This window comes from Eleutherodactylus coqui, chromosome 12 (genome assembly GCF_035609145.1).
Source record: "Eleutherodactylus coqui strain aEleCoq1 chromosome 12, aEleCoq1.hap1, whole genome shotgun sequence".
NCBI classification, from domain to species: Eukaryota; Metazoa; Chordata; class Amphibia; order Anura; family Eleutherodactylidae; genus Eleutherodactylus; species Eleutherodactylus coqui.
The window spans coordinates 128,004,744-128,018,685 of record NC_089848.1 but is presented as its reverse complement, the minus strand read 5'-3'; the positions used below and the strand labels follow the sequence as shown (position 1 = coordinate 128,018,685).

Sequence of the window (13,942 nt, the reverse complement as noted above, 5' to 3'; positions counted from 1 at the left end):
CTGAAGTCCTGGTTTTTATGCTCTGTTCATGCCCAGAGTACAATGATTTATGTGCCCTAAAAAAAAGAACATTTCTCTGGTGCAGCCGGCATGCCCAGGCATGAAATGCACAGCTGTAATGCTTTATTTCCCCTGTGGAGGCACTGCAGGAGAATTGAACACTTGCTGCTAGACACTTCCATGATTTATGGTAGATCATGGAGAGAAGCAGAAGGGGAGGGGCCTTTTTCCTGTCACACTTTACACATTCCCTGTTAAAACAGCATGTACATCTACATTTTTTTTATTTTCGATCTTCTTTTATTGCACCTCTCCCCCACATCCCATAAATGGTCGATTGGACTCCTGTTGGGCAAATGTGTGGGCTACACCATTCATAGGAACTCTCCAGAATGCTCCTCGAACAAATTCTGGGCCATCTTTGGTCTGATGGCACGGGGTATTATCCCATAATTTTGGAGGTAGGGGGTACATAAAGTCCAGGGAGGGCTGCAAGCTGTCAGCAAGCAGTGAAACATAGTGGGAACTAGTCAATGACATGTTTAGGTGAACCAGTGGACCCAACTCATACCATGAGAACACACCCCTACGCCTTTATGGAACCACAACCAACCTGCACAGTGCCTTGGTGACAACTGAGGTCCATGGAGTCATGGGGTCTACACCCCACACGAACCATACCCTTAGCCCAAAACAACTGGTACTGTGACTCATCGGTCTGCATCACATGTTGCCAGTCCTCTAGGATCCAGGGACCAACATCATGAACTCAGGAGTGCCGTGTCCAGTGACCTGGCGATAACAAGAGCTCTGGTGGGTCTTTTATTCCATATCGTAATGGAAGTTTAAGCGCTGCCCTGACCTGCGGGATGTGTGTGTGGGGGCTCCTGTACTGAATGTGGATGTGATTCGCTGGTCACGATCATTAAGCACCTATGGGTAGACATTGCAGTGTCTACTGTGGGTAGTAATGCCTTCTATGATGTATTCCCAGTGCACGTGTGACATTGTGGATCGAAGAGTGCTAAATGCCTGCAGACCTTCGGTAATGGAACGTCCCATGTTTCTGGCGCGCATTATCACGCCTCGTCTAAACTCACATAAATCATGTTGCCTTGCTATCAGCACGCCGGCCGGTGTTCAACCTCACTCCCATGAGAACACCTCACAATGTATACAGATGGGGGCGTTCCCGAGCCGTCCCCCGAGGTAACACTGCTTCATCATTCATTTGCATACTGCTATCCCAGGACTTTTGGCACGGCAGTGTCCTTTTCTATTGTTGGAGTTACACTTTACATGTTTTACAAGCTTGGAAGGAATGGAGTGACCTGGGTGATAAACTGCCCCCCCCCCCCCCTCCCCTCCCCTATAATCTGGTCCGGCTTCTATGGTTGTTTTTAACATGATTATCTCCCTTCATGTTATATACCCCTTATCATCCATAGTCTCGTATTACACTACGGCTCTCCAGGACATCCAGAAGGTTCCTTCCGTTGCAACATCTCCAAGATGGGTTTTGGCGGTAATGAAGTTTTGTTTCTCCTCTCGGCAGCTGAAGTCTAGATCCCTGATAAGAAGCTGCAGCCGTGAGCCGATGACCCCGCCGCCCTCCCACCATCTGTACACACCTGCAACTACAAAGCCGTGTGATAGAGGGGATGAAGGGAGGGCGGCGTGACCCGGCCGCGTGTAATCACATGGGAAGCAGAGTCCGTGTACTGCATTAAAGTTTATTCTGAAGGCTCCGGTACATGGCTCCATACACAGGGATCTCTAAGTAATAGTACAGCAGTGGGTGACCATACAAAAACCGCACCCCACCGCCTGCGTCTCATCAGATTGTGTACAAAAATCACTTTACCGAGTTCTTAAAATTCCCCCTGAAAATATAAAAATAAATTAACTTTAATTTGTATTTTTTTTCATTTCCTGATTAGAAATCTTACAAATCAGAATATTATTGTTTCCATATGAACTTTTAACAATACAAAACAGATTAACAAAAAAAACAACTTCTTATATACAGAATGAGGTAAAAGGGCCGAGCAGTCACCTGCAAGACACACGACCGGAGAAACGCGCGGTCAGACGCGCCGCGGAGGTCATATTGCAGCGCGGCCTATTCCTCTATTACCATTAATAATGCGAGCAATCAACTACAGACCAGCAGTCCTTCTATGGAGACTGTGCGGGCGAGGAGGTGGCGCCGGCCCTGCGGGCAAAGAGGTGGCGCCGGCCCTGCGGGCGAGGAGGTGGCAGCGGCTCGCAGAGTTCCAGTGAGAACAATCATTATGGAGCAGCGGGGAAACAAACGTCCTTTTCCTGAACATTTTTGCCTCTTGGGTCGCAGGATGAGTAGATGAGTCAGTAAAGTGAAAGTTTTCTAGAATTATGTAGGTAATCCATTGCTTTTCAATAGCTCTGCTTGTGTCAGTGAATGGAAATGTTTTAGTTTACTTCCAGAGGCCAAGTCATTAAAATATGCTTCTTGCAAGGCTGTACAAAAGCTGTGCAGTTGTGGGAGTAGTACATACCTGGCACAGGATGTCGGCCTGTGGATATGAACAACGAAGGTTTCTATTCACTGTTGCAAGCAGAGCTCTTCAGCGCTGGAGTCATATTCACTTGTCTCTCCTTAAAGGGCTATTGCAATAAGGGGGCTTTTTTTTTCCCAGTGTTCACCCAACCACTGGATGGGTGAAAACTGATAGATTTGTGGGGGGTCCCAGGGGTTGAACCCCACCTATCCAGGGAATGAAGGGGGAGGGGGGTCCTGTTTGCCCCCCTTCCGGTTACAGTAGTATTGCTGTTTCGACCAGAGTGAATAAAAAGCTGGCTGCGCATTTGTACAGCCGAACCATTCATTTCAATGGGGCTGACAAATAGTTGAGTGCTATTTTCATCGGCCCTATTGAAATGAATGGAAGCAGAAGCGACCAGAACTGGGGCGAATGGGCCCCCCAACTAGTTATCCCTATCCTGTGGATAGAATATAACGCCTTGTTACCGGGATACCCTTTTAATTACCAAAAACAGGAACAGACCCCAAGACGTCCTCTTGGAATGGTTTCTCTTCCTCTTGGTTCTGCTACACTTGTTTGGTAATTAAAGGGCTTTCTCATAAGCTCCGCCCCTCCTCCATGCCCCCAGTTAGGAAGTATTGATGCCGTAGAGGGGTATCCTCTGATCGGGATGCCCCATTAGGAGGCAGAATGGAAAGCAGCACTGTGGGATGGACAGATGAGCGGCGTTAGAAAGATGCTTTATACAAGGCATAGAGAACCTGTCCGCAGAGTCATTGTGCCCGAACCGCAGGCAGCATGAAGTCCGGACCGGCGCGGACATTACGGACGTGTAGGTTTCATTCTGAAACACTGTGGCATTTTAGAAAATGCATAATTTTTAAAGACCCACATGGAATAGGGAGCAAAATCATGGAGGTGGGGCCTGCTGACTTCTCCCTGCCCAAATCGACTGGATTGACAGGTCTCTCCCTATACACAAACAGGGAGAGATCTGTCAATCTATCCAATCCGGGTGGGGAAAAGCCGATTTAGATCCACTCCTGTGACTGCTTGCTGCTTATTAAAGCACAGTGCTTCAGAATAGGACAAAGACGTCAGTAAGGGGTCCTTCATCAGGACTTCAAACTGCCTGTGATTTGGGCAAAATGAATCCAGTGAAGGGCTCTTTTTTTAGGGGTTGTGCCAAATTATAAAATGTATCTCCTATCGAGAGGATCGTTATGATTGGTGGGGATCCAACTCCTGGGACCCCCGCTGATCCCCAGTCCTTCAGTGAATGAAGCAGATGCAGGTAGTACAGGTGCGCCACGGTTCCATTTGCTTCAGTGACTGCCGAAGATTACTCACGCTGTCAGTCAGTGAAGTGAATGGAGCAGCAGCTTCCTGCACAACCCCCGTTTCATTTTGGGACATCTCAGGATGGGTCCAGGTCCCAAAGGTTCGGCCCTCACCTGTCACAAAGTTATCCCCAATCCTTTGGGTAGGGAATAACTTTATAACTTGGCACAACTCTTAACGATTATTTACATAAAACTTAACCCTTTATGAATGAAGAGGACATTCCATACATCACTGTGCAGCACTATGAGGCATATTTACTTAGACCAGCTTATGTATGTATGTATGTATGTATGTATGTATGTATGTATGTATGTATGTGCCTACATGAGTGCAACAAATGTAGTAAGAGGCGCATCTGGCAGCACCAACATCTGCCAGGATGAAACCTATGCCACCTACCAGCTAGGGGAGTATTGATCTATAATTTGCACCAGTTTGTGGTGTAAATAATAGTACATCTGACTGCTGTTTGCAGCTCCGCCTCCTAACACTGGGCCTAACTTACTTTTTAACCCTTTCCAATCCACTGTCTGACCTCTGAAGACATTATGATTTAAGGCTGTACAGCTCCGATGTTGGTAGACATCCGTCGGGGTTCTCTTACTGTATATTGCCAGCCTCTCTGCTGTTAGAGCCTATCCAACGTGTCACCTCATGCAGTACCGGCTTTAGCCAGCATATAGCGCCGTTGTATAACGGCAGAAAAAGAGTAAGCCCCCTAGGAAAACCAGGATATAAAATTGGATTGGAAAGTGTTAAAGATATGGAGCAGCCTAGCGTAAACCCTGAAAATCTCGCAATTTTGGCAACAGCACTAAAATTGCAACTTTTTGCTGTCAGAATTCTGGCGGTAATACATATGCCTGTGTGTTTGGGCATACTTAACAGTTACACTTTTTTCTTATTAGTTTCTCCCTAATGTCAGAGGAGTCCTAGAAAGAGATGCAGCATTGTGAGAGTTAAGAGAGAGGAATCTAAACTTCTGGGAATAAATAGTAAAGACTTTTATACTTTTTTGTCTCCGTTTTTTTTTTTTTTTTTTTTTTTTTAAAGAGACATACAGGAAAAAAATTGTGGGACAGAATGACATTAAAAGTCGTGTTTTTCAATTCCTGCTGTATATTCTTCTTACTCTGGCCTCCAGTTGCATAGATCAGCAGCTCCTGGTATTTATCATAGCAGTAACATGCAATCTGGCCTATAAGGGGTTAATGCTAAAGAAAATATCTATACACATTAGATAAATGACAGCGAAATCTGCCAACCATCTGCTGTGTAAATGGGGTCGCCCGGACTCAAGGGCACAGGTCAGAGAAAAGAAGGATTGGGCATACTGGATCTCAACATGTCTGATCCTTTATTCTCACAAGATATAAGCTGCTGCCACAGGTGTCCGTTAGCGGTTTACATCCCCCCAATTGAGCACACGCGTGTGCACTGCCGTGCTGAACATGCATGTATATGGAGGGAAGGAATAGCTGTCAGCTATTTAAGATGTACAGCCACCTTATAGCGCTGTCTCATCACGGAAACCTCCTTAAAGGGGTTCCTTAGGAATTCAACAAGATGGCCATTGGCCATTCGGCCTGCGAGAGACCCATGCTGGGATGAGCGAATGCACCTCTAACCCCGATGAGGAAGGGGCGGGGCCAGAGTGGAGCGCAGAGACCGAAGCCACATCTTTCGTTTCTGTCAGGCTCGCCATTCACGGACACAATGTGTGCTGTTAGGCTCCGTTCCCGAGATGGATTCACGCATGCTAGTGTGGATTTCTCACAGGTTGCACGGATGACAGTCATCTTGTTGAATTCCTGGATAATCCCTTTAATACCGTATAAGACAAACTGCTAACTTTGTCAGGGCCAAGATTTGTCCAGCTGCACATTTCTCCTGCAGCACCCTTCAACGGGCACATGTAGTATGGTATGGTGGCCATACCCCTTGGACAGTCGAGTCCACCAGAGCGCTAGAACTGCTTTGGCTTATAGAGGGCAGCCACAATCAGTGCAACCTCCCTCTAACATGCCCTTATTACCCTAATCAGGTATTTGGAGGGGTGTCCTCCTGCTGGCACAACCCCTTTAATAATTCTTAACTTCAGCAATGGGATATAATACATAACTGGCACGGTGCCCAAACCAGGTCATTGCTGAACTGAGCAAATGGTGGTATTCCAAGCTTAAAGGGGCTGCACCCACAGGATAGCGGGTAACTTACTGATTGGTGGCGGGTGTCAGCTGATCTCCAAAACAGGACTCCCGTGTCCTGTTCGGCCTGTAACTATGGGGGGCAGTGATGTCAGCACGAGCGCTGGCCGATGACCTGCAGGCAGCGCTTTATTTCAATGGGAGTGTCGGAAACAACTGAGCGGATGGCGTCTTAGTATCTTCACAGTCCCACTGAAAGGGAGTATGGTGCTAGTGCACTGCCACGACCAGCGCTCCCCATTCAGTCTCTTCATCGCTGTGCAGTAACCCCGCAGTGAGCACGACGGGGACACAGGACCCCCACTGAGCAGCAGTGAGACCCCCACAGATCAGCAAGTTATCCCTATCTACAAGATAGGGGATAACTTGTCATTCTGGTACAACCCTTCGAAGAGCGGCTCCTCTCAGCCCCAGGAATACCTACGCTCTAGGTACTTCAGTCTTGTACGTTCCATTAATTAGTTCCCCCATCTCGCAGCCAGCAATTTTCATGTGCTACAAAAAAATGGTGCCACAAAACAATTCTCTAGCATTGCAACCCCCAAGTGTCCGGCGTTCTTCCCGCGGCGGCATAAGTCATTGTTCGGTAATAAATAAGCGCGCATTAGTGGCATAGAAGACAGATAGAGCCTCTAGTGCAATGTGATCGCTTCCGGCAGTCTTGCCTCATACGTCTGCTCGGGGAACCTCAGCAACAGGCACTTTCATTGGTAGAACACGGCGCGGTCCCCAAACCAACCCTTCTGTCATTTCTTGAACATCAACTGCTGGAAAACACGTCTGGTAACAATTCTATTGTTCATTAATATCTTTCTGTGACCAGCGGTGGAACTGCACCGAGTATGAAGAGCGCCCCCTAGCAGTCACCAGTCACGCCCAGCATTGCGCTCGTGCGGACAACAGTGTTTTTACCTTTCTCAGACTTAATACAGCCAAGTTTCAGTGCAACAAAGCATCAAGAAAGTAACAACGAATAAATATCTGAGGCCTCCGAAGCTGCCGGCAGGTTCTCTTCCCTCTGACATAGTGAGCCCGCTGACACTCTGCAATGTCCTACTTCCCCCATCGGTTGGAAGGATGATGGCGAAAGTCAAGTAGCGTCAACAGGTCTTCGTTTGCATTGTTTCTTTGCTACAAAAGAAAAAAGGAAGACGTCCGTTTCTCAGAAAGTCAAGTGCCGGGAGGAGCCGTTTCATGTCTTGCATCAACTCTTATCTTGCATAACTGGTCCGTTCTTCTCTCCAAGTCTCTGAGGAGAAATAAAGCATTATATGCAGGGCACCGATGAAGCAGAGTTGTGTGCGGCACTGGGAGTTGGTCACTTCGCATAACCAGTCATATAACAAGCTCTATAGAGTGACAAATCCAAAGTCCGCGCCCCCCCCCCCCCCCAAAGTCCGCGCTCCCTCTCTTACGTAGGTATCCACAGGATGGGGGATGTCTTGCTGATTGTTGTGGGTTTCACCACTGAGTTCCCCATCAATCTCAAAAACAAGGGTCCCATGACCCCACCCCCCCTTACCGTGATAACTGGACCCCCACAGTGAGGAGACTGGATGGAACGATGGTCACACAGGCGCACTCGCGCTCCATTTCATTTTTTAACGGGAATACGGAGGTAGGTGAACGGTACCCATTCAAGTATTTTAGTCAGCCGCATTGAAGTGGATGGAGTGCTGATCTGAATGATCACTGCAGGGGAAGCAACGACCCCCACAGTGACAGGCAGAGCGGGACATAGGAGTAAGTGTTCTGTGGCGAGACCCCTACTGATCAGCAAGTTATCCCGTAACCTGTGGATATCCTGGGGATAGGGGATACAACCGTTGTACTGCAACCCTCTGATTTCAGGACAAACTTCTGCCAGGGCCCGGAGGGCGGTGGGTTATGTTAGCTGCCCTTCCCATCTGCCAGTTCCGGCCTCTCTTCTGAATATCCAAGATGGCTGTAGCAACTTTTGTCATAGATTAAGGTGCAGATCTGCAGCAGATTTCACCATTTAAGTCGAATACAAATTGAAGGGGTGAAATCTGCTACAGTTCTGCACCACAATCAGCAACATAATTCACAGCAAATCAGTGACGTGCGAACACCCCCTTAAAGGGGACCGGTCATGACTTTGGGACGCATAAACTACATTATGGGTCTCAAAAGGTAAGGGAACGGGGAGTGCAGGGAGCGACGTCTGATACTCACCAAGCAAGCGCAGTTCCTGGGCTGCGTCCCCGAGAAGTTGTCGCACGCACAGCGTAACTTTCTTCAGCCCGGTGTGCGCGCTCTCCCACAGAGACGTATAAGAGCGCACAGAGCCGCCTGAAAAGTGTCACTATGTGTGTGTGGAAGTTTCGAGGGGACACAGTTCTGGAATGGGTGGCCTGGTGAGTATGAAACACACCCATTCGCTCAGCTTTGAGACCCATGACCCAACACAACAAAAGTAGCAATACTCGCTTTTCTTCTCCCCCCCAGTAAGCAGCACAGCGGCTCCCCCAGTTCTCCCACATCACCTCTCTTCTTCCCCGGTAAGCAGTGCCACGGCCCCGGCGGCACTCCTAGTCTGTTTACATAGAAGCCGGGAGTCCGCTGGAGTCCGACACCATAGTCACTGTCCCCAACTCCTGGCATCATGGCGCCCAAGATATGAGCACTGAGGCCTGCAGAATGGACAATAAAGCCTCTGATTGGCTGCAGTGGTCACCTGACTTGCGCTGCTTACAGGGGAGAGAAGAAGAGAGGAGAATATTGCTGCTTGTTCTAGGTCATTCTAGTCTTCCAAAGTGGTACAACTCGTTTACAAGTACAGATACTTACTGTGACTTTGTGAGCGGCGTTTTCGGCGTGCATGGCCAGGAAAGGGTTGGTAGCGCTGGAGTGCAGAGTGGTGGCCTGTGCTCCGGCCAGCAGGTTGTTGAGGGGTAACTGAGCTGCGGCCGGGATCTGCAACTGCTGGAGGTCCGGCTGGTGGTGGTGCTGCTGCTGCATGATCTGATATAGCAGGGCATGGTGCTGCTCCTGGTGGGACAAACAGTCAATGAAGACACACAGCATGGACCTCCTTGTCCACCCGCAGTCCTAGAGAGAACGGTGTCAGCACAGCAGGAACCCTGCAAATAACTTGTATCCAATGAGGGTCTGATGTGAAAGATGCAGTTTGTTTATATGTACAAATCCCTCAGATGGCATAAAAACAACCACTGGGGGGCGGTCTGCTCTGCACGGCTCGTCTTAGGAGATGTCAGTACTTGTTAAACTGCACTACATTATCATGCAGGTTATGAAAGCCCGAACAGGAGACAGCAAACATATACCCCACTGTCAGTTATATATATATGATTAAACACATCATCCTCACCCTTCTGGCAGAGAGGGCGCTAAAATACCTTAAGGAGGTTTCCAGGTAGATATTATTGATGAGCTATCCTCAGGAGAAGTCATCAACAGCTGATCGCCTGGGGTCTGATGATCAGGATCCCCAGCTGATTGGGTGTCCTCTGTCAGCACTGCTGCTCTGACCCTTTGTAGTGGCCAGTGTGGGTAATTACAGGCGCAGCTCTAATTAAAATTAATGCGAGAAGCTGTGCCTGCAGTTACAATGGCTGGCCATCATACCGGGGTCGGAGTAGCAGCTTCCACACCAACCCCTGTGTATTACGGTGCTGACAGCAGGTGCCTGCTCAGCTGGGGTCCTGAGTAGTAGACTCCATCTGATCAACTATTGATGACCCATCTTGAGGATAGCTGATCAGTATTTTTTTTTTTTTTGAAAACCCTTTAAGAATCGCCCGCTGTCCTTTGACAGCCGGCAGTGCTGATCCAGAGTCTGCAGCCAAGCCTTTTGGCCATGCTGCTTTACAGCTCTTGCTTCTACTAACTAACAGGAGTAGGTTAGGGCCCGGCTGACTGCGGGGGACCCCAAGTAGAAGATAGGAGCAGTTTATAACTGTATCGGTCTTATGTTTTTTAGGTCTACAGAGCACTCAATGAGCGCTTTACATTGCAATTGTTGGACTCCGAGATCATGTGACTGCCGGCTGTCTGGTCATTTAGGACTGAAACCACTCATTGATTACGGGGTTACATGAACAATACAATGAAATAGTTGACCGGCATCACATTTTAGCATCTGTTTTCATGGCTGCAGCTTTGGAACTCTCTCAGCACCCCACGGTTTTACCAGACGGCGCTTGGCTCACTGTAAAGTTCTGAGTAATGTTTCTCCTTGTGGAGAACGCCAAGCAGGTGTAAGGAGGCTTATAGGCCATGCAATGCTCCTCTGGGAAATTTGGTATGTAAATGGGAGAGGGTACAATGTCTCTGCAGCGCCACCTATTGGAAGGTAAGTTCCCTATCAGTCAATGCCCATTCTTTTAACAGGACCCACATCACAGGCCTGTCACTCAGCCAACCAGAACCCAAATGTGCACTGGGGAGGGGCAAGAACCCATCTATAAACAGGCTGTTTTGGGGTATGTTTAGAGAAAATTCCAGTTTGACTGATAACCTGCTTCATGTTGTAAGGCCTGTTAGAAGGTCGGACATAAAAGTGACCCTCTAGTTTCAGAGGGTTAGTTATCTGCAGATGATGTTCTTTGCAGTCCTTTAATCTGTAGGTTCTGAGCCCCATTTTCTCCCATCCAAGATAGCTGCTGCCGTTTCTTAACTAGCTTATTCACACTGTGCACTAATCTCTAATTGGTCAGTGACGATCATGTGAGTACAACTGGCCAATCGGAGCAGGTAATAGGCAGCCTGAAGAATGCAAGTGTCAATTTGGATGGCAAAAAATGGGACCCAGATTTGGCAGATCAGTGGGACAACAAGATAACTGCAGGTAATATAACCCTACTCCAGTCAAGGAACTGTGCTTTGAAACCAGACGGTCAATTTGACTTATAGGGAAGCTACCTTCCAGTAGATGGCGCTACCAAAGCATTTTACCATCTCCCATCGGTATATAAAACTTATGGTGATCTAATTTCGTTAAGAAAACCCAAAAGTTCCAGGCGTTGTGGCCGTTACAGGAAGCACAAGAAGCGGCCAGATGATCAACCTGTAAAAGCGGACTTAGACTGGTCACTCTTACCGGCGTTAGCTGCTGCGAGCTCAGAAGCTGCTGGAATTGCTGGTGTTGCTGATGAAGGAACAGCTGCCTCTGCTGGTCCGAGAGGAGGCCCAATCCCGAGGCACTAGCAGAAAAAGAGCTTTTAATAATCATTTAAGATATGAACTGCTGAGTGCAGACCGGCAGAAGAGCAGCACAAGGCTGAAAAGTCAACATGATAGACAGATACGCGATAGATAGATGGACATGAGATCGATAGATGGATGGACATGAGATCGATAGATAGATGGATATGAGATAGATAGATAGATATGAGATAGATAGATAGATATGAGATAGATAGATAGATATGAGATAGATAGATAGATATGAGATAGATAGATAGATAGATATGAGATAGATGGATAGATATGAGATAGATAGATAGATAGATAGATAGATAGATAGATAGATAGATAGATAGATAGATATGAGATAGATAGATAGATAGATAGATAGATATGAGATAGATGGATAGATATGAGATAGATAGATAGATAGATAGATAGATATGAGATAGATAGATAGATAGATAGATAGATAGATAGATAGATATGAGATAGATGGATAGATAGATATGAGATAGATAGATATGAGATAGATGGATATGAGATAGATAGATATGAGATAGATAGATATGAGATAGATAGATATGAGATAGATAGATATGAGATAGATAGATATGAGATAGATAGATATGAGATAGATAGATATGAGATAGATAGATATGAGATAGATAGATATGAGATAGATAGATATGAGATAGATAGATATGAGATAGATAGATATGAGATAGATAGATATGAGATAGATAGATAGATAGATAGATAGATAGATAGATAGATAGATATGAGATAGATAGATAGATAGATAGATAGATAGATAGATAGATAGATAGATAGATAGATATGAGATAGATAGATAGATATGAGATAGATAGATATGAGATAGATAGATATGAGATAGATAGATAGATATGAGATAGATAGATAGATAGATATGAGATAGATAGATAGATAGATAGATATGAGATAGATAGATATGAGATAGATAGATAGATATGAGATAGATAGATAGATAGATATGAGATAGATAGATAGATATGAGATAGATGGATTGATATGAGATAGATAGATAGATAGATAGATATGAGATAGATAGATATGAGATAGATAGATATGAGATAGATAGATATGAGATAGATAGATATGAGATAGATAGATAGATAGATAGATATGAGATAGATAGATAGATAGATATGAGATAGATAGATAGATAGATATGAGATAGATAGATATGAGACAGATAGATAGATATGAGATAGATAGATACATAGATATGAGATAGATAGATAGATAGATAGATATGAGATAGATAGATATGAGATAGATAGATAGATATGAGATAGATAGATAGATATGAGATAGATAGATAGATAGATATGAGATAGATAGATAGATAGATAGATATGAGATAGATAGATAGATATGAGATAGATAGATAGATATGAGATAGATAGATAGATATGAGATAGATAGATAGATATGAGATAGATAGATAGATATGAGATAGATAGATAGATATGAGATAGATAGATAGATAGATATGAGATAGATAGATAGATAGATATGAGATAGATAGATAGATATGAGATAGATAGATAGATAGATAGATAGATAGATAGATAGATAGATATGAGATAGATAGATAGATAGATAGATATGAGATGGATGGATAGATATGAGATAGATGGATAGATATGAGATAGATAGATAGATATGAGATAGATAGATATGAGATAGATAGATAGATATGAGATAGATAGATAGATAGATATGAGATAGATAGATATGAGATAGATAGATAGATAGATAGATATGAGATAGATAGATATGAGATAGATAGATAGATAGATAGATAGATAGATAGATAGATAGATAGATAGATAGATAGATAGATAGATATGAGATAGATATGAGATAGATAGATATGAGATAGATATGAGATAGATAGATATGAGATAGATATGAGATAGATAGATATGAGATAGATATGAGATAGATAGATATGAGATAGATAGATATGAGATAGATATGAGATAGATAGATATGAGATAGATAGATAGATAGATATGAGATAGATAGATAGATAGATAGATAGATATGAGATAGATAGATAGATAGATAGATATGAGATAGATAGATAGATAGATATGAGATAGATAGATAGATAGATAGATAGATAGATATGAGATAGATAGATATGAGATAGATAGATATGAGATAGATAGATAGATAGATAGATATGAGATAGATAGATATGAGATAGATAGATAGATAGATAGATATGAGATAGATAGATATGAGATAGATAGATAGATAGATAGATATGAGATAGATAGATATGAGATAGATAGATAGATAGATAGATAGATATGAGATAGATATGAGATAGATAGATATGAGATAGATATGAGATAGATAGATATGAGATAGATATGAGATAGATAGATATGAGATAGATATGAGATAGATAGATATGAGATAGATAGATATGAGATAGATAGATATGAGATAGATATGAGATAGATAGATATGAGATAGATAGATAGATAGATATGAGATAGATAGATAGATAGATATGAGATAGATAGATAGATAGATAGATATGAGATAGATAGATAGATAGATAGATAGATATGAGATAGATAGATAGATAGATATGAGATAGATAGATAGATAGATATGAGATAGATAGATAGATAG

At 44.3% G+C, this 13,942-nt stretch overlaps 1 protein-coding gene across 10 annotated transcripts in view; it reads right to left on the bottom strand.

Annotated features, from left to right (window-relative positions):
- Nucleotides 1-1,719: 1,719 nt before the first annotated feature.
- The window catches only part of MLLT10 (MLLT10 histone lysine methyltransferase DOT1L cofactor), a 280,838-nt gene continuing 268,615 nt past the window's right edge, over nt 1,720-13,942 (bottom strand). For 7 of the 10 annotated variants that reach the window (XM_066585480.1, XM_066585482.1, XM_066585483.1 and 4 more), the window contains 3 exons: nt 11,160-11,262; nt 8,888-9,088; nt 1,720-7,207 (listed from right to left, as the gene is read on the bottom strand). In XM_066585480.1, coding sequence (XP_066441577.1) covers nt 7,130-7,207; nt 8,888-9,088; nt 11,160-11,262 — 382 coding nt within the window. In that variant the 3' untranslated portion in view covers nt 1,720-7,129. Of the gene's footprint in view, nt 7,326-8,887; nt 9,089-11,159; nt 11,263-13,942 lie in introns of all 10 variants that reach the window. The other 3 variants (XM_066585484.1, XM_066585486.1, XR_010787421.1) reach the window with 2 other exon arrangements.